Here is a 21,522-nt window from a genome sequence, read left to right as displayed (position 1 = left end):
GTAAAAAAAATTAAAATGTAGACACTTTGCTGACAAATAAAATGCTATCTTAGCAAGAAATAACTTTTTGAAGCTGCCTGCGAATTCAACATACATGGATGCTTCATGAAGATTTGAAAGCCCCATATCCTGATTGCTCCTAGATGGCATCTTATCATCCACCGGGGAAACAAAGCCGTCAGCATCATCTTCTAGTTGATCCAAGAAGCTACGCACGTTGAAATCTGTTTTCATGGTAATGGTGAAATCTGGCTTCACATTGCTGTCCTCCTCGGACCCCTCCTCTTCCTCCTACAGAGAGGGACAGAGCACCCCCGTAACGGAATAGGTTACTGCTTCCCTTCTCAGAAAAAGAGGTACCTCCTTTCACCACATGCACTGGGGAACGGGTATGAAACGAAGTGGACAGGCAGAGCAAGCACTTCAATTGCTAAGCAATACAGGACACCAGAAGACCACCAGTAAGACACCCTATACCCAAAGCACGTCAGAGAAACTGCCACCACCAAACTCAGACTGGTTAAGGAGACAGAAGCCAACAAAACTGCGTGAAAAAATACCTGGGGTTCTTAGCAACCTGTTGCCTTAGTTTATGTATTCTCATGTAAATAAAAACACTTACAGTCATTATGCATACTGCCTAAAGCATACCAGCCATCCTCTGTGTTTCCCTAACAAATACACCTGGCAGCATAAAGATTGCCAGATTAAAATGCGAAATATTCTCTTAATAGATGCAGCTCAACAGCTCTCTCTAATGGCTGAACGCAAGACCTCAAATGTTTGTACAATGGTACCAATGAGCTCAGATCAGTCCTTCAGCGGCGCAAATGTGGGATATGATTGACTGTAAAAGGATTGCTGCTCCTGGCATCAGCTCTGTACCATTTAGCTGGAATACACTAAAAATTGGAGTGGAAACAATCTGCCCAGTGCAATTTCCCCAAAGTACACTGATGGATGGGTTGCGTTCAAAGTTTTTGCAAAATTTATAGGCACAAGATTTGGAAGTCTCTGCTGCACTTGGTACTTGCTAATTCATAGTGTTCTCAATTGCAGGGCTTGTCCTGTAACACTGTCCAGAAATCATTTAGGTTTCCAGGGAACAGGGCCCAGTTTTCTCTTACTTACAGAGGCATTTCTAGAAGGCACTTTTCAACCTTAATATAAGGAATGAGCATTAGAGGGAGATAGTAAACGGACATTCTCTTAAATACGTATGCATGTGTATATATATTTATTTTACTACCGTGTAACTCTAGCCAGGAAGGATCTAAGCACATGCATACCTTTAAAAGGTTTTGGAAGGCTAATATCACTGAAGTTTTCAAGTGCATACAAAAATATATTGTTGCACTGGGACCAAAAGAAGCCATTTTCTTCACTTTTTTTCCCATGTGATTTCTTGTGAACAGTTCAATTATTCCTAAGAGATTGGTCCCATATTTCAAGCAAAAGGGAGAAAGTAACACTAGGACCTGGCATAGTCCCATTAAATCCGCAAAGTCAATAATTTTATAAATGCATACATTTACATGAAATCAGAGTCTGCCCAGAGTTTTTCTTTTTGTGTTAAAGCTCTAGGCCATGAAAATGCAATGCAAAGCCACAGGCTGAGGATTACAACCAGGATGGAGGCTTGAGGATGAAAAAACAGATTAGCTGGGAAGAAGTTTTCAGTAATAACAATAATAAAAGATACAGAGAAGTCTGAAAAAAAATCTCAGGAAAATCAGCAGGGAACTTGTGAAAGTTAAAGCAATATTTAGCATATGGTTAGGTAAGACCGTTTATCCAGACGTTAACTACGCAGTTTAAACAGAAGGCATAAAACAGCAGCCAGGTACTGTCCTTAAACCCTGCGAACAACTTCAGGCTGGGCTGGGGAGGGCAGACTGCCGCTCACTGACATTTACCAGTCCCCAGCCATGCTGTCCTGCCCTGCCAGGTCAGGGCAACTAGGACCGAAGCAGGAGAACACCAATCCTGCTGTGGCAGGAAGGAGGATTCGCTAAATCAATCTAAGCAGTAAAACCAGCACGCTTTATTTTAGGGGAATCTCTCCAGCAGCAAAGGAGGAGCTCCCGTGCCCTTTCCTGGGAGAGCAAGTTGCTTCTGGATTCCTCTTCTAGAGAGAAAGGAAAGGGACAATTTTCCCAAGCAGTGTGACAAACTGCTCCCGAGGACAGATGCAAAGTGTCTTCCCCACAGATGTCCATGAGCCCGTCTTGCTTGCCTCACTCGAGGGCACCAGTGCGCTGCCCAAGCCAGCCAGGATGACTCTGGCCCAGAGCTCAGGAACGAGCCTCCTGCCAACAGAAGCCCGTGGGAGGAAAAGACAGTGTAGAAATTTCACTTGTTTAGACCTCAGTGCCAAAACACTACATCTGGCTGTCACAAGACCTCTTAAAGCATTTTGCTGCTTAAAATGAAGGAGCAAATTAAAAGGATTCTTAGCGAGAACTCCAATGGAAACGGCCAAGGCCTTCACCTTAAACAAGTCTCATGCGGGAATCTTATTTTAAACCTGCACTGGCATTTACACCTCGAACCAGAATGATCTTCATTGACTAGATCCATTCGGCTTGCACCTGCTTGGATCTTTAGGCAACCATGAGACATTTACGTTTTCCAGAGTTATGAATATAAAATCTCTAGTGCATCCCATCATCAGCTCTCCCAGCAAGCAAGCTTCCCAATGTTTGTTTCAACACAGACGATATTCAAGATATTGTACCCAAATGTTTGGTAAGGCTTCTCCTCAAATGTCCTTTCAAGCTTTTATCCAACTCTCCTAAACGCTTAAAAAAAAAGAAAAAAGAAGAAAAAAAGAGAAAAAAAAACCCCAACATTGTCAGGGCCCATGAAGATCAGTAGTGCTCTGCCCATAGCGGGCCTATGCAGGGGGTAAGTTTTGAGGCCTTTTGGCAATTTGCTCTCTTTGGTTTTGAGTGGATTTCAGTGCAAAGCTGCCACATGCAGCTTCACAGGGCCCCACTTAACCATTAACAGGCATGTAAGTGTTAAAGGGCTTAAGGCTGTCACCCTGATCTTCGGTCAGACACCTCTCAAGGTTTGTACTCCCTGCAGGACACTGCTGAGCCGGTGGGATGCTGCCCTGACGCAGCACCAGCCACGCTGGTCATCACAGATCACCATAACTTACATAGCTGTAAGTTTTGACCCTGGGTGCATGCAGAGGTGAAAAACAGAAGACACACTAAGAGATAAAAAACCAAACCAAAACAAAGAAAAATTCACTACTACTGCAGATTTGATCCAGCAGTTTTCTAGAAAATGCTGAGAGCTTGGTGGTGATTAACCCGCCTCCCACAGCAGCTTAACACCTTCAGTCTGCAATCTGGTTTTGATGAATATATGCCTTGAATAGCCCATTAATATACAATCTACTGTAATTGCCTAATAACCAAATCACCTTGCATGTCTAGGTCTGCAGTATTTACACCATTAATCAACCTCTGTCTGGATAATGGATAAATGACCCAAGTGTGTTGAAGCAATTTTTTCCTGTTACATTGCAGGGGTAATAAAAGCAAGCCAGGGCCCAGCTCCATGCTGTGTGTCCTCGTCAACCATCGGACTTCCCTTCTCAGGAGAAGGCGGCTCAACGTGGGAGCAGCCTTCACCACCAAAAATTACTTCTGTGCAGCAGCATGAGAAAGAAACACGACAATCCTGCCATCCAAATCTGCCCAAGTGTTAACTAGCAGAACTGAGTGGTTCTTACTTTCATTCTCACGTGACTTGGTTAGAAATACCCTTCACAAGGTGGTGACAAAGCGTCCTGGGTAAAATAAGCATGTGAATGGGAGTAGGTATGGGTCCTGTAAGTGCCCCGGTTGGCTCCATGTGTGAGTGTTAGTTTTGTGAGAGCTCATTCCTGCCATGGTGCTGTGTGCAAGCCACAGAGCTTTGGAGTGAGAGAAACTACCGCAAAACAAGTTAGTGTCATTAAAAAGAAAGGAGGAAAGCAAGAAAAAAGCAAGGTACAAAGGTAATTGTGTTTGATTTTTTTTTTTAGAAAGCAAAATAAATATATTATGTGCAGGTGGAGGGGGAAGGAAAAGGACGGGAAAGAACGCAAAGCCAAGGAAAAACTGTAGTCTTATCTACAACAAGGGAAGAATTTGATCAGAACTGGTGAGGCTTAAAGCAGCTACTGACTTTTCAGGAGGACACTGCAAAAAATCAACACTGATGGGAAAAAAAATAATCAATCAATCATTCTCTTTCATTGGTATAAGGGGAAAATTGATGCAAATTGAGCAATTAGTTAGCAGCTGGAGGTCTTCACCTTTATCTCCTTGAAGAAGGAAGCTGTTTCGCCCTCGATAATTGGCTGCAGCAAAGGGCTTCTCCGCTTGCTGGAGGGGGAACCCTGTGACAGGTGTTAACAAGTATGTTACATTATGAACCCCTTTCTCCTCCACCACCTGCTCTCAGCTCATTCTCACCCACACATTCACTCTTAGCTCATCACTGGACCATCAGGAGCAATCTATTTCCTAAAGAAGAAGAACATGCCTGGCAAACCCCCTGAACCTTAGGCTGTTTTCTCTCAGGATGTTGCTTAGCAAGGGGACATGACTGCCGAACACTTTTAAGAAAAAGCCTTGGATGCTGGAATACTAGCTGGGCAGGAACTACAAAATAAAGGCTGCAAGAAAATAATCCCCAGCCCGAGGCCCATACAACACACCCCATTTGGTTGGGTCTCCAGAGCTACACTGTAAGCCCAGCTAGACTCTCCAGGCTGGCTTTCCAGGAGCCTGATTTCCCACTGAGATGCCTAATGATGTAGCGATGGATTTTCAAATGTATCCTGCGTCTGCACGAGCTTCTCGCTATTCTCAGCGAGAAGCTGGGGAAAGCCAGTCTTGTCTTCTCTTCTGCTAGCCACCATGCAATTTCAGCTTTGTGTCTGAACAGGACCCGAGCTCTCTTTTGAGAGCTTTGTATTAAACTGCCTAATGCACAGCTACACCGTTTCTTCCTTCTTGATTGCCAAGCACTGTCTTCACAGCACACATTTTGGGGAGTACTTTGCACATTCAAAGAGGAATAGCTTTTTGTTTTGTTTTAACTACAGGACCACCTCCCACTATTTGCAGAAAAAAACCCCACTTCTGAGTGCGACTGCAATGAGTAATGCTGTGTCAGTCCATTCACTTCACTGGCGGTCTACGAAAAGTAGCCAGCATATGAGCACTGCTTGGAAACAGCAAAAAAAAAAAAAAAAAAAAGTAAAGGATCATACATGACAGACAGAGTAAACAGGAACCATGATAAAACAATTATCTTTCCATAGACAGGCTAAAAGTATTCTGTGTGTATTTTTTAGACCAAATAATTTTTAAAAAGTGGCCTACACAATTTGTCTAAAATCAGACATAGTGCATTTGCTCCCTAGAGGGGTGCACTGGATTCCTTGCTGGTGGCAGTGCCTCCTTGCCAATGCACCACTTGAATGAGGGAACATCCACCACTTGCAGGAACTCTTTAATACAAAAGAAGTGTTAAGAGACGGTTGGCCCTTTCTCTCAGCCGGGGAGACTGACATCTTCTATGGGACCCATACAAGTCTGTGTTCCTGACATACAATCCTGCATAACCAAGCAGCATGGAAGACCTACAGCTCAGAGTGGATTGGTAAGGAAAGGGAAGTGAGGCTGTAGCCAAACACAAGATGATGAAATAACAGCAGCAGCCCAACGGAAAGGAGAAACAACACAAGGTGAGATGTGCCCCATGGCTCATCAGGAGGCACTAGAGTCCCTGGAGCAGCTTTGCCCGACTTCAGTATATGGTGTGTCATTGACTCATTCATTTGCTTGGTCTTTGAGTGATAAGGGAGGTTGGGACTTGGCCTTAGTGACTGTGTTGTATGCGAAAGTGTGGTGATTCCTGTTTCCTCAGCTCCAAAACAAAAAAAATAGCCCCCAGAAGAACGCTCTACTCACGATGATAGGGATGGTGTTGGCTCTGGAGAGGATCTGCTTGACCAAGCGATACCTGTCATACAATGGCTTCATCACCTGTCGTTCATTTTTGGTAACCTGAAAAGCAAAAAGAAGCGAGATCCATGAAGCCTGCAGCAGATAGTGCACTCTACAATGCACGTGCCTGTGATCGCTGTCAGTCAGAGGGGGCTTGAAGGGAAGGGAATTTCATGAGGATGACAGGTTAGCAGCATTAGCCCTGAAACTGGTAATGCAAGTGCCTGTGTATGTCATTGCATCTCCTGTTCCAGGGGCCAGATGAAGCAGCACCCAAGCTGTGGGGTGTCTTGTAATGTGGACATATGAGACAGGTGGTTTAAATGACCAACCCAGGTATCATACATCCACAGCACAAAATGACCCATAGAGGCATCAGTCTGTGCTTGTAATCACGTCTACTATTTTAAGGCACAACATGAGGTTTCCCACCCTTATTCTTGTGGCTGGGAGCTCAGAGGCAGTGTTAATGACCTAGAAAAAGAGAAAGGAGCTGCAATGACTGGATACTGCAATGAAAGGAGACTTCCCCAGGGTAGGTTAAACTATGGATTTCACAAAAGATGACTTTCTGGCTTTGCTATTCCTCTTAATTTCCTGTCCAAGCCATCAGTTCTCCATCTTTTTAATCCCCTACCCTTCTGCGCCACCCTTCCTCCCAGCAACCTTGCTGGGGAGAAGTTACCACAAAGCTGAGAAGGGATGAAGGTGCCAGGGCTGTGTGGCATAGAGAAGACAGAATAGTGCTGTGATACCCACCCCAAGCCTTCCACACATTGCTCTGTCCCTAACTTCATTCCTCCTAGCTGTGTGTCGCGCTCCCTCCTCCGTTTGAGAGTGTTGCAAACTGTGAGCGTTCATTTCTGTTCTTCTTTTAGATCCAAGCTAAACTGAAAATCTCAGCAGCACTGACAGTGCAGGAGAAGGGAAGACCTAGCAGACAGCAGTTAGTGTGGGAAAGCAAAGGTCTGGCCAGCTAAGTACTAGTTGTGAGGAAGTTGGGTTTTATCTCTTCAATGCTTGTTTTCTAACCCTGCTGTAACAAAACAAACAAAATACTCAGTAGAACCAACCTGGTCATCATCTTTCTTTGTATTCAGCACTGTCTGACCCACATTCTATGACTGTCCTTCCAATTAGATCTTTTGTCTAACTTTAGATTATAAAGCTCTTATGAGGGGAAGCTTTAACTGATTCTGATGTCATGCCTATCTTCCTCAAAGCTTTTTACTGCTGCTGATCATCAGAGCATCTGAACAGCTGCCATAAAAAAAAATCAACATCAACCCCTAGCAAGCTTTGTACAGTCTCCCTTTCTCCAACAGAAATAGGAGGGAAGGCAATACAGGTTGAGACAGAGAGGAAGTTTTAAAATTAGCTGTATTTTATTTTGTCTACGGTTGACTTTCACTGGAGTGAGCTTTCTAAAGCTTTCACATCTTCCCTCCAGAGCAGTAGAGGGTGTTGGTTCGCAAGGGGCAGAAGAGCCCTAAGTATTGCCAGGAGTGGGACTGGCAGGGATGAACTCCTAAGAATCTGGAGGTAGCGTTGATAACCTCTTGATAACCAAGCCTATTTCCTATGCTGGGGGCAGACCAACAGGGAGGAAAAAGAAGGAAGACCTTTTTTCCCTTTCTAGGTTTAATGCAAACATCCCCAAGCCTGATAAGGGGCATATAGATAGGCAGTCAGAGCTCTAGGGCCTGCACGTCCCACACCTCCAAAGTGCAGGCTGGCTCCAATATTGGATAGCCTCAAGCTGGCTGTTTGTTGAGTAAGCAGCTCGCATGGATTAGAGGGATGTGAGCAGCATCAAACGATTCAGTCAGTCCTCTCTGTATTGAGTTTCATGTTGACGCGTCGGCATTCAACTGCACTGGTTAGCAAGTTGCCTCCAACTTAGGACATTTCTTTGCAACCAATCAAGCATACAAGTGGAGAAACCGAGTGGCCTCTCTATATATATGCATTATCTTGTTCCTAGCTTTACTAGGTTAGCAGTTAGTAGAACAGGAGGCACGCTACTACTGTCGGCTCAGTCTGTTACTTAAAAAAACCCAAAAGACTATCCTGAGGCTGAGAACCAAACCTTCAATTAATGACATTTCAAAGTCAACAAATAGAATCTTAGAATGGTTTGGGTTGGGAGGGACCTTAAAGATCATCTAGTTCCAACCCCCCTGACATGGTTCTGTACAGAAAAATAAACATAAGCCTTGGAATGAGCAAAAAATCCTTAGGTATGTTGACGAATGGAAAAAATAAATAACATGCTTCAGTATCTGAATATCAGTATGGAGGAAGAACACAGTGAATTAATTTAGGCATTGAATTTAAGTGTATGGGGCCTGAGTCAGTCCTGCAGACTTACACCAGCACACTTAACAGAAAGCAGACTCTGAACGAAAACGTTTAGCGCATGGGCAAACTGTCTCACTAGGTAAACACAAGTCATACCAGCAAAACCTGAGTATACTTTGGGAGAACATCAAAATGCAAAAAGACTGTTGGAATAATGGAGCCTTTGACACAACTCTGGGGCACACTCCACATGGCAAAAGAGCAGCAGCTGAGGAACAGGCTGTTGCTTGCATTGTTAGAGCAGCTCGAGAATTTCTGCAGAGATGGACTTTTTGGCTTAACTGAAACAGTTCAGTTTCACCTTTGCAGGTTCATCTATCACTGGTGCAGAAAGACCCAGTTGCACAACAAATCTGAGCTCCATTGTTTTTCTAGTTCAGTTAAATATCTTTAAGAAAAAAAAAAAAAAAAACACTTGGCTGAACTATCCCCATTCTCCTCAAGCTCTCAGTACTTTTCCACTGCTGCAGTGCCAGGAGCTGTGAACAGCAAAAGCTGATCAGCTGCAGTCTTCCTTGCCCTGCAGTTCAGTGTTGCTAGGTATAGGCTGCTTACTTAAAAACAAAAAAAATAAAAAGCAGTTGTATAAATAAAGCATCAGAAAGGGGAGAAAAAACAAAAGGTATGCTGACAAGCTAGACTCTGGGCTTGTTCTCTTTTTAAACAGATTGAAGTGGGTTCACTTCAACGAGATGCCACCTGTTGATTTATATCATCGCAAAAGCAGCAAAACCAGACCCAGTCTCATGGAGAACAGAGAAGGGTAAGTAGATTCCCTTGTGCTGGCCTTTTGCTATTTTACACAATAATAAAACTGCATGTCCTCTTCTACAACTATGCTGTTTTCAGCTGCTGGTATATGCAACTGTAGAATATTAGCACTTCATGAAGGTGTTTAAATAAATCAGCGAAACTTTTTTAAAACAATGGTCAAAGGAGGAAATAATTCAGGAGCAAAAGGAAGGAAGAGATCAGGACTCCCATGCAGCAGCAGAATGACACATTTGTAAGCTGCACTAATCAAGTACTCCTTATAAGCAGTACTTTGCTGCTCCCAAGCCACTGCTGAAGGGATTAGCACCACTCTGAAATTAAGTTGATTTACCTATACAGCTGGTAGCAAAGATTATAATGTCATCAGTGAAAGAGGAGAAGGGATTCATACAAAGCCAACTTGGTGGCCTGGAAGCCACTATGTTTCTGCCATGGCAGGGATCAACAGTACACAATACTTAATTCTCTGTCTTCACAAATAATTTTCCTTTGTTAAGATCAAACCTCATGCCCTTCCCTTCCACCAGCACATGGAAAAAAACATCCGTTTCTCAGGGGAAGAATGAAATCAACTTATGCTGTGATGCTCAGGAGACAAACTGTTTCACAAATCCTTTGGCACAAGTGGATTGTGCAAACAGCAAGGTGCAGGTGCCTCCCTGCAAACAGCAAGGTGCCGGGAGAAATATGCTGTAGCTCCTCTAAGAATGTATGCACGCCTGTCCTCCCAGTTAGCCATTAATAATTGCAAATGGCAAAATTCCTGGCTGCACAAGAGACCGTACAGTGCAGACTGTATCCCTGGCAAACCTGGTGAGTCAGCTGGGCCACAAACTGGATGTCTGTAGATCCTGGGGAGTGCGATGCCAAAGTAACGCACATTCAGCCTCATTCAGCCTGTAGGCTCAGTCCTACAGGTATCCGCCAAACCCAGTGCTCTGTTCAGACAACACCTTGCTGAGAACAGACTCCTCGGTAGCAGAGATAGTGAAGGATCAGGGAGGTGGATTAGAGGATGCATGTGTGGTTTGAACAGTGAGAAGTTCCAGTGACTGTGACGTCAAAGGAGCATTAGGGGGATCATTTAACATAGACAAAGACATATAAAGATGTACTTCGAAAAAAAAACCCACGCTGCTGTACGTACCGGTCTGCCATGAATGCTTTCGTAATACAGCAAAGCTTTTTGAAGAGCCACCTTTTCAGCTGCTATCTGATCTCTTGTCATGTCCTAGGAAAAGTGGCACAGGGAGAGAGGAGGAAGAGAAAAAAGTCAGATTCCTGGACTCAAACAGTACTGATTTGTGGCCTAATCAAAGTCGTGTCATTTTGTCATTAACGTCTTGAAGACTCATCTCTACCTTCCAATCATCTTTTCCCATCTATATTGCAAAAGAGACTGTTAACATGAGTGGCACCCTATGCGCAATGCAGGCAGATTAAACCCGTATAAACTTTGCATATGAAGGTATTTTATGTACATAATGGGAATCAATTATCAGTGTGCTTTGAAAAAACAATAGTGTATGCATCTTTTAATGATGGCGTCCTCTATTGAGCTTAGATCTGTAGTGTAAGTTCTACAACAAAACACATGTTCTTTCTTGTTCTCCATATCTGAGATAAGCTTCAGTACCTCTTGCAAAGCTTGCCATCTTTGCTTTGACTGCCACAAACACACTTTACCAAGAACTGAAGAGCAGTCAGACTACCTCTTTCTGCCAATTCTGCTATGGACCTCTGGCAGACAGGCTGAGGGTACCAAGCCAAATAAAGGGCAGACAGTTGGAGAAGACTTCCTCAACCAAGTTTGCCAGAGTTCCCCCACTGAACTCGCCTGATGTGGAGCCTTTTCTCTCTATCACAGCACCAAGTACTATCACAGGCCCTCTTTAAATGGCTAGGCTGTGAATTCTTGCTATTGTCAGAAAATAGCCAAATGCACACTGTGTGTATGTTCTTCTGCAGATCTAGTAAACAAAGATAATCCTGTCTGCTCCTCTTACAAAGCACTGCACAATTTACATGTCAGCAGACTCAAGGACTTCACTTACAAGGCTGCCCAAACTTCAGGAACTAGCAGCATCAGATACAATGACCTCCCTGCTGATAACCCTCAGAGATCATTACAGCAGCTAACAGAGCTCAATATGAAATTCTCAAGAGCAGCAATAAAACCCCCTGAAAGAAGAGCATTCAGCTTTGGAGTGAACTAGATGGAAACAGATGACCCAATCTCCAGTACCACTGGAAGACTCAGAATTTGCCAAAAGCCTTTGGACATAACAACTGAAATAGCCAAATACAGGGCAGGAAATATTGCAATAATTCCGAAACGTTACTTGGAATAGACAAGGATCAGAAAAAGAACACACAATGGCTTCAACAGAAACTGACCTCTGGAAAAAAAATCAGATACTAAAGGCAAAGGGAAAGCAACTAAAGCAAGTGATCCAGGAGTAAAGGTTGTAGACTTTGTGACAAAACATAGAAGACCACAGCGGTTTCACAAGTGACTGTGCAGCCATGAGTTACCTACTTGTACTTAAAAGGCCTAAATCTGATCTGTCTACATTGTACCTTAATATCTTCAGGTCGATTTGTCTCTGTTCGTTTTTCTTGAAGCTTCTTCTGGATAGAATCAAGGGTTGCTTCCACGGCAGGCTTGGCAGATTTATCTGACAGGTCTTGCTTCTTGTCATCGTCCTTTTCGAGCTGAGAGCCGAAGCTCTTGGGGAGCGTGTTGCTCCGCTGACGCACAACAGGGCCAAGGTCTTCCTCCGATATCTTCAGTTTTGACTCTAAACAGGGACATTTGGGGCAAGGTGAAGGATTTTGCTTTTTTAAAAATGTGACAGTGACAGGAACACTGCCTAACATCCAATTTAAATGAGGCAGAGTCCAGCTGCCCCCCCGAAGGTGCACCAGTGGTGGCTGCTCACCTTTGAGTTGCTTTCGGAATTTGGCCAAATCATTTGTCCATTTGAGCACTTCGGGATTGGCTGCTTTGTCGCTGTGGGAAGGCTGGGAGAAAAGAACAGTCATGCTGAATCTGTGTTAAACCAGCAGAAGAGACCCACTGAAACAAGCGTGTGTCACAAAAAGAGGTACAACAGAATATGAACCCAGCATAAAGCATGGGCACTGGCTTCTGACTGGCACCTGCATACCTCTGACCAGCTCATTTAAGATCTTGCTTTAATTGCTCCTGCCTCTCACAACACTGTCTCTTAAGGGCATCATGAGATTGATTTTCTTTTTAGAAAACACTAAACTTTTGATGGCAAACATTAAATTGTTGGAGTGGCTCAGTGGGCTAGATGCACATTGGAATCCTTGTGCTTACTGTTTTCTAACAAGAGGGCACCTCCAAAATAGAGGAAGCCAGCACGAACAGTTTGAGAAGCGTTAGGATGCATGTATCCACACCAAAGGCTGCCTTACATCCAAAGACACTGAAATAACCCAAATGATAGGCTACAGCAAGCTCTGAGCATTTCTTCCACCCTTTTCTACTGCAGGCAAGATCCTTTCAGTACAATCCCTTGTGGTTTAGTTCACCAACAAAGATGCACACATGCAAAGCTTTAGTTCCTTAAAAAGCTTTCTGTGCATCGGAAGGGCATGTCAGGAATAATTAGAGTACAGTACACTGCTACTGCTCAGCAGCACTTGATTGTGGTTCTTTACTCAGGAGTAAAGGCGGCTGCTCGCTCTCCTCTGCAATGCACTGGTGTTCTGGGATTACCATCATGCAAATGAGATGTGCAGTTGTGCTTCCCATAAACTGAACTTGAATAAATAAACAAAGAGAAGTTTAACATAGCTATTGCTACACACTGAGTGTGTGTTTTTGGCACGCTGTCTGAAGCAGTGATCAAAATCCTGTGAATTTACTAGGCTATCTCTTATGCTGCACTCATAGTACATAATGCCTGGAAAGGTAATCTGCTTGGCATGAATGCATATTTTCTTTTTTTGGGCAGCAGCTTTTCTCTTCTTTTTTTTTTTTCTCCTTATAAAAGCTTTCAAGCCCTCTGTATGTTTGACAGACTTCCCTGATGTCCTTTCCCTTTGTTGCTAGTGCATACCCCTCTATACAGATGCGTAAGCCCTAGTGACTCACTCTGTATTTCCTCTCCTCTTCGAATTTGTCCTCAAATCTCCTGATCTTTTTCTTCAGTCCCTGAATCCTCCGGGTGAGTTGTGCAGGGGTAAGGTCCTCTCTGTCATCTTCATAAGATCCCAAAGATGAACTCCGCCTCCTATCAAGAGCAGAGATTGCAGGAAGAGCTTATCCAAATAGCCACAGTACACCTTCATACAGAGAAGGTCACTTAAACTTTGTGTAAATAAAGGCAAATAAATCCCACAGAAGTAAGAAAGCTATGTTTCTACTCTGTAATGACAGATAGCAAAAGATGCTGTAACAGCCTCTTTCAGCAACAGCAACTGCCTAGATATTAATTCACAAAACCAGAAATGATTAGTTACCAAGAACTTTTCTAAAAATATGATTTCCTGTCAGCAGGAACAGAAACCCAACACAGCATATCTATCCGGCGTATGTGATCCAAAGAGATGTTGCTTGGTGCAACTGTGCAAACCCTTTACAGCTGGGTGCCAGAGTCAGCACACGCAAATCACAACCCACCTCATGAAGGAATGAGAATTGGGAGGGGAAGGAGGCACTTCTGTGTCATCCAGGTACTGTTGGCTCTGTCCATAGGCATAGAAGCGAGGGGACAGCATAGGATCACTGTCCTCATCCAGAAGCTGGCGAATTAAGCGACCGGCCTGCGGGGAAAGGCGAGCCTCATCTGAGTCTAAGCCGTCTCGCTGCCATGAGGAAAGAGCAGGGATGGGCTCTGGGAACAGTAAGACAAAGGCTGGTTTTATCGTTTTTGTTTTACACGTATGACAGACTCCAGGCAACTTTTCTAATGAACCCTGACTTTTTCGTCCTGGACTGCGATTCCTTGTCATAGGCATTCTCCAGGTCATTACTCGCATCTGCCCAGTGTGCAAAGCAATGCAAAGCATTGTCTGGACACAGTGGGTACTCTACACAAACATAAATGATCTCCTAGGTGCAACAGAAAACCGTACACAGAAGTTAGCCAGTAATTGCCACAGACTGACACCAAAAGAGGCTATCACCAGCCAGGACCTTTGAGGAAAACGTTATGCTGAACAAGAGAGAACTACTGGCACATGGCAGTATACAGGACGCAACTGGATTACAGGAGGATTTTTTTTTTCAATTTCAGGATGTATAAATGCTGTAAATGAATAGCATATTAATTGTCCTCCCATAGCCTCCAATGCTGCCTCTATTGGAAATTCAAAGACTAGGAGTAAGCCTAGGTTCTTCTAGTCTGCAAGAAAAAGGTGTCTCACATTACTACCTGTTCCATGGGGTGCCTAGCCTGTAAATTAACAATTATGGTAATACAGTCCGAGTTTCCCCCCTCTTCTCTTTCACATGCAATCCTGCTGCTTAACAGCATGGTAGACAAGTGAGGAGATCTTCAGTCCCCTGGACGATCTAACCAGCTGAAGCGAAAGCAATATTCTACAGGGAGATGGTGCAGTGAGAGAGAAAGGGAAACCCAAGTTAGCATTGCTGATTAGCATAGTGGAGGCCACGGAAAGCAATCGCCTCAATCTTGTGATCACTCCCTCCAGATGCCATAAAGAGTCTAACGTTTTGTGTTCAGATAGTTTACTAAGCTGATTTGCATGCTCCTACTTAGCACCACAGGATTAGACAGTTTAAGAGCCAGGCTTTGAACTTATAAATCTAAGAAATAGTTCTAGAGTCAAGTAACAAAACAAAAACCTTATAGAAAGCTCCCACACCAGTTGCAGAGCTACAGACTCACTATTTCCCATGCCTTGCGCATCTATTCTTCTTCCAAGAAGAGAAGGGGCTTTGAAGTTAACAATTTTTTAATAAAAAGCAGTATTCCCTTTTGCTGAACAAGGTTAACATTTTCACAGCTCAGAATGGATTGCATGAGGATTCCTTTACAGAACCTCTAACGCTGTTTAACATTCCCCCCCACGTACAATTAGGACAGCACAAGATCATCCACAATTCAGTAATGACAGGCTCAGTGGTATTTTGCCTGTACACGGTGTCAAACGAGCTCTCCTCCTCTTCCCTTCTTCCTTAGCGCATGAATATAAATGGCACGCCTCTGCTTAGAGGCTGGTGCTGCACGCAAACTGATGCGCTGCTCTGAAAGGGATGGCTGGAGGGTTTTGCCTAAGAGCCTCTCGCAGGTGTTGCGATAAGCAAAGCACATAAAAGCCTGGCTCGCAGAGGCTACTTTGAGGAGGTGTGCGAGTCCCGAGTGTATATATGGTGTTTTGTCATGGATTGGAAAGCTTATGCAGCCTACGCGTCTCTCAGTTAATTTCTGGAACAAGAGTTTTTTTCTAAGCTGTGTTCAATCTTGGCAGTTCCTAATACCTGAAATATTTTGCTCAAGGAATCTGATAAGAAGGAAGGTGAAACGAAGGGCAAACCCTTCAGTCAAACTGCAACACTTTGGTGTCGCACACTTCCCAGAATCTCTCATGATTTCAGGAAGGTTCTCGCAAGAACTCTTGTAGCAAAATAAAGGCTAACAACGCCTAATTTGATACATTTGACTAGCAGGAATGAGGTTAAGTGACGCACGTGATTCTTCCAGACATCTCTCACTTCCAATTTTTGGAATACACTCTCACCCCCAAACAGAATTTGCTCTTGGAAATTGTAAAATCACACCTCCATGAGATTTACACAGATGGAATGAACTTAGAAGAAATCAGCAGCGTATTTAGCAGTAACCAAATTAAGCTCCTACCACACCAGCTAACAGAGGCATTATTAATCATGCATGATGCATGTGACTTTGTCCCAAGGCAGATTTATATACCAGATAGCATGCGACATTCAGGGAACTGCAACGGCTCAAAGAGCCTCTGATCGAACCCTAAAAGACAGCAAAGCACTTTATGCAAGCTAGCAGAGATCGAGGTATGTGTGCTTTCTATTTTGTTGATTTCAAAATACTGCCCCAAAATAGAAACTCCCATTCAGAAGGAGAAAGTGTTAAAAAAGAGAAGGGAAAAAGCCCTTAAAGGAAAAAAATCAAATTTGAGACTTGATAGAAGAAATGGCCGCTATAGAAAATCAGCTGGTTTTAACCCCTGCTCCCGGAAGGCCTGACTCTGTGGGTAACTTGTTTCCCTTGCTGACTCTAAGTATTTAGAAGAAAAAGATCTCATCCAAGTGCAAAATGGCTAACCCCTTAGAAAGTAACATGGCAATTAATTAAGGAATATATTTAGGTATGTAGAATTACGGATTTTGTCTACATCAGACACGAAGCAGACCAGAGCTGTTGTCCAACTGACTTATCTCGCATGCTGGCCAGGTGCCAGGCGCTTCAGCTGGAAGCACTAGAATTGCTGGATTGCACAAATACACAAATTACCCCACAAAGGGTAAGCTGCCGTTTTTTCTGACAGTGCACAATCAATTAATTGCTTTTAAACAGAATACATGATATGTTTTGTTATTCATGTGTCCAAGATAGCTATCAAAGTGTCGAGCCTTTTCTGAAGGCTGCTATATTCCTGTACTTAATGGTTCAGGTTTGAAGTATCTGCTATCAGGATTAATGTTGTCACCCTTTCACCCTTCTGTTAACTGAAGAATAAAATCTCAGTAAAGACTGTAAATGTTTTACCTTTTCTTTGCCATTAACTTGACAGAACAGTTACCCTGATTCATCTTCTGTCTTGAAGAAAACTCTCAGATTTCTACTCATCTCCACATTCCTTCTATTTACTATTTTTTCCCCTATTTTCTATAATGACTACATTTCATTAAAAAAATTATTTGGGAATATTTAACCACCATGGGTGTACCAGTGCAGAGAAAGTGTGAAAAAAATTCCTATTTCTTGGTCAGACTCTCAACACATTTCTTTTAGGTAGCCTTTTCTAAGTTGGCGCAGAAGTGAAATACGCTGGTATTGAGCCTGCAGTCCTTCACAAGCGCTGCACTCCCTCTCAAAATCCCACAACCAGCTAATCTTTCAACAAAGCTGTCAGCCATCTGCCAGGTGTTGCTCTGCAGAACTCTGTAGCTCTGTAGGCACACATACGCCTGTGGCGATACAACCTCTCTGCCAACCTGCCGCATAGAGGGCTGGAGATATTAATAAACCTGGATCACATGAGAAGGAAGAAAGATTAATTGCATCAAATTGGTGTGTTACTGGTGAGCTCCAAGCCATCTTGCTGATAAAAATGGACTTTTTTTTATCATTACATTGTACATTTGACACAGAGTTACTGAGGATGCCAGGCCAACAGAGGGGTCCCCACATGCACATCCCACCTGAGGCGCAGACGGCAAAATGCCGCGGGCACCTCCTGTTTCCCTCTCTGCAGCCACACAGCTGATATATGCTGCTACCACTGCTTTTACGCACACCCATCTGACAAACAAAGGAGGCCAAATCTTAGCTGCTGTAAACTGAAGTAGGTCTGGAGGGATTAAAAAGCCTAAACTAATTAAACACCTGAGTCCTAGTACTAAATCCCACTTGACAGACCCCAGAAAGACCTCTCATAATGAAGTGAATAAAGCAATTCAAAACCCCCAAAACATTCACTAGCTCAGTAACAACCTATTTTACTCATCTTAAATAGCTGTTTGAAAACATCCTTGTTTGAATACATCAGGAGGTATTCTTCCTACGTAGATCAAAAAGAATGGCCCAAATAAAGTGCTACCACACCTTTTCAGTCAGTGAGATGACACACCTCTCAGCTAGCAAGACAACTTTGTATTTTGTTTATAATATAATGTCATAATAAACAATGAAAAAAACATATTTAAAAAATATTGATGCTGTAAAATAAAATCAGTAAACAATGTAATTATTCTTTTCTACATATAGTAATAAAAATTCAGTGTGTTTCACCATGTTTTGATTTCTTATGCTAAAAAGCATTACACACAAATACACTGGTGTATCTAAGTCCACAGTGTTGAAAAAAGGAAACCTAAATCCAGCTTCCCTGTTGTTATACTCTTTGGATTTTTTTTCATTACACTGTCTTTTTTTTTCATGGGAAAGTGTCAATTAAGTCAGTGTCAAAACTATTTGTAGATCAGCTTCACCCTCAGGGCCTCAGTGCTGCAATACTGGAGTTCTCAACACTGAGAACTCAAATTGTGTTTTAAACTTCTGCTTTTATTCTTTTTTTTTTTTAAGCTTGAAAGTTTGCAGAAAAATGTCCGCTGATGGTTTCATAAGTGCTTGTTACTGCAAACTCTGCTTGAAATCTCATCTACAGAACGTTTTTTTTAAAACGTCAGTAATCGGGCGATGTAGGCAGTAATCACATGCGTCGTTATCGATTTACTGAACTGCCTGTTCAGCTCCAAGCTGCTGACAGGGCCAGCCCCTGTTACGAAGAGCAACATACTTCCAGATTTTCCTTGAGGGCAGGATAGCGAGTTCTGGGCTTGAATTAGAAACATTTGGTAAGAAATCTGCACAATAGTGCTGGGCTGTGAGAGAACACTCTGTTCTCCTCGCTCGCAGCACTCGATTCGAATGTAATCCACAACAATTAAAGACCTTTGCTGTGGAAGTAGCTCTGAAAACGCTTGCTCGCAAGCCGTCTCAGCTGGCACCGACTGACCGGCTTAGCAGGCGAGCCTGGCAGTCAGACATCCCAGCTCACAGGCAGATCGGTTCACACCCAGCCTGAGAATAAAACTATTCGGTTTGCATCCCCCAAACGCACACTAGTAAAATACTTCTCTTGGACCACGGGAAATGCACCTAGGGTAAGTGGTTCAGCACTTGAATTTGGTTTGGGCACTGCTCACGCCCTGCGTACTCCATCAATAGCCTGATGGTTGCTACAAGTGTACCCCTATAGGTGGCAGGCAAGCGGATGCGGAAAGCGGGCACATGGCAGAGGATGAGCATTGGAGGAAGCAAATTTCTCTGTCCTCTCTCTGCTCAGCTTCAGGTAAAGGGGACACAGCCTGAAGAAGTACAGCAAGTTTCTCCTCCTGCGCACAGATTTGACTATGCAGCAAACCTCAAAAAAAAAAATAATCTGGTAGAAATTACTTCTAGCATAACATAAAAGGCAGAGGGCCCTGTCAGCTCACCTAACAGCAGTTAGCACCGTCTGTGCCCCGAATGAGGGGTTTTAAGACAGCTCTGGTCTTAACATGATGGAGAGTCTGCCTGAGTGACAAATAAAAGCTAGCCAATGGACAAGGCTGTCTTGCATAATTTTGTGCCCATTCTTCAAGGCCCTTTCCTGACATTTGACTGGAGGCAGTGACAGCTACAGCTAAAGGCAACCCCTCCACCTGTAATTGTTCTCACAGGCCATTTGTGAAAGGCCCAGCAGTTGCCCTGGTCACTAGGTGCTCTCCCTGTCCCCAAAAGTCAGCTCAACTATGTCTTGGAGGAATGGGTAATTTTCTGAGAGATGGACCTACCGAATTTGCTAGAGCAAAGCAATAAATAACTCACAGTGTTACAGCAGTTGGAGGCACAGTCCTTTCCCTTTTCACTGGGGATGCAACCTGAGCTGCGGCAGAGATCCTGAAGAGATGTGTGAAGGCTGAGTGACAGAGACCGGCAGGGGCAGGGAGGATGCCCTGGCTGCTAGAGCTGTGGATGAGTGGTACAACCCCGCCTTGCAAATCCACTTGCAAATCAACGACAGACTGCAAAAGCAGCCTGAGAGCTGACGTTAACATCTTCCCCTTCCTGGCTGCTGCGAGCTTGATTTCACATCCACGGCTACGAAAGACTCAGTCTTTCCTTGCTGAGATACAGAAGGCACCATTTTGCTGCTCTTTCATCTGCGCCAACAAAATGGTGATTCTGGAAGGCAAGTATTTTAGATGACATCTCTCTCGCCCCAGACAGCTGATTCTTTTGCAACTGCCCACCTCTTGTGAAACACACGTCAACAGAATGGAGGAAGGAAAAATCCAAAAGAAGCACTCTTCAAGCACAGTCACACGTGCTCTTAACCCTGTTTCATACTTGCAGGGCAAGAAAGCTAGAATCCAAACATAAGAGCATGCCTACGAAGAGAGTTATACCAAAGATGCAACTTATTTCATACGACGGGAAAGCCTCTGGCAGACAGAAAGAAGCTGTGTTCTCCCGTTCATGCATTCATATGACTCCCATTAGTAACCCAGGAAGAAAAAAGAGAGTCATTATTTCCAAAGGTTCACATGACGTCTGAAGCCACACATCACCTCTGAGAACACAGACGTGCTCACCCTGGCTCGAGACCCTGCGGGCCAGCACTAATTACCATCTCAGCAAACACATAAGGCGGCCAAGGCCTCCTGGGAGCCCTTCCATGGCGCTTTGATCAGCCATGCTGCATGCCTGGTGATACCACCCAGGGAATCCCCGCCTACCAAGCAAGTGGAGAAATTCTCTCCCATCCATGGTGACTAGTTCCCTGGCTGAATCAAAGGCAGCCACAGCCACGGGTTTTCTTTACTCACGCCCAAAGTGTCATAACTGCTCCCCTCCTAGAGGGAAAAGCAAAATATACCAGGTCACGTACACTGTGGAGGCAGGAGCAAAGAACTTAACTTCGAAGTGTTCCTCAGAGATTGTTTTTTTAGAGCAATAAATTAATTACACATTTTCCCTCTCTTGCTTTACTAAAATACCATAGTTGCATTTTCCTGTTTCTTCCCTGTCAAAACCCCTCTTTCACTTCCAAAGCACAAACTAACAGAATAATTCTTCCTTGTACACAGAGACATACTCAGTAATTGGAAAAGGGCTTGATCCCAGAGATGCTGGACACCTTAAATTCGTCTCAATTTCAAATGAAATTGAGGTTCGTGGCACCCACAGAGTTCCCCCGGATTTCCCTCTCTTAAGTGAGTCAGTGCAAACAGCCAACCAAGCATGCACTCTGGACATGAGAGCTAAGAAACAGTATTAAAATAATTTAAACCACATGCAATTTAACACTGCCGTTTGAGCTGGTGATCAGAATTTTTTCACAGCATACATAAAACCCAAGTTGTTTGTAAGAGCATCAAAAGACAGAGTAGCAAATAGACAGCCCTTTTTCCAGCTGTGCTTTTCATATCCAAATCATTATTTCCAAATAGTGATTGAAATGGAAGAAAAGAGAGGAAAGAAGGATGTTCCTTTTAGACTATGAAATACCCAGTTTCTTTGAAGTGTAGGGCAGTCTAGCTTAATACTCGAGTGACAGCCACCAAGAAATAAGTTATCCTGAAACATTCAGGGACTTAACACTACCAAACAGCGCATGGAAGTAA

General features: G+C 43.7%; 1 protein-coding gene across 9 annotated transcripts in view; it reads right to left on the bottom strand.

Moving 5' to 3' along the window:
• The window catches only part of FAM13A (family with sequence similarity 13 member A), a 135,406-nt gene that overhangs the window by 4,936 nt on the left and 108,948 nt on the right, over positions 1–21,522 (bottom strand). For 7 of the 9 annotated variants that reach the window (XM_074589593.1, XM_074589591.1, XM_074589588.1 and 4 more), the window contains 8 exons: positions 13,807–14,020; positions 13,279–13,417; positions 12,095–12,176; positions 11,733–11,953; positions 10,300–10,383; positions 5,982–6,077; positions 4,316–4,399; positions 95–291 (listed from right to left, as the gene is read on the bottom strand). In XM_074589593.1, coding sequence (XP_074445694.1) covers positions 95–291; positions 4,316–4,399; positions 5,982–6,077; positions 10,300–10,383; positions 11,733–11,953; positions 12,095–12,176; positions 13,279–13,417; positions 13,807–14,020 — 1,117 coding nt within the window. The remainder of the gene's footprint in view (positions 1–94; positions 292–4,315; positions 4,400–5,981; positions 6,078–10,299; positions 10,384–11,732; positions 11,954–12,094; positions 12,177–13,278; positions 13,418–13,806; positions 14,021–21,522) is intronic. The other 2 variants (XM_074589589.1, XM_074589597.1) reach the window with 1 other exon arrangement.

The sequence above is a fragment of the Larus michahellis genome, chromosome 5, assembly GCF_964199755.1.
Source record: "Larus michahellis chromosome 5, bLarMic1.1, whole genome shotgun sequence".
Lineage (NCBI taxonomy): Eukaryota > Metazoa > Chordata > Aves > Charadriiformes > Laridae > Larus > Larus michahellis.
Note: the sequence above shows the minus strand (reverse complement) of the source record. Positions and strands in the feature narration are given on the sequence as shown.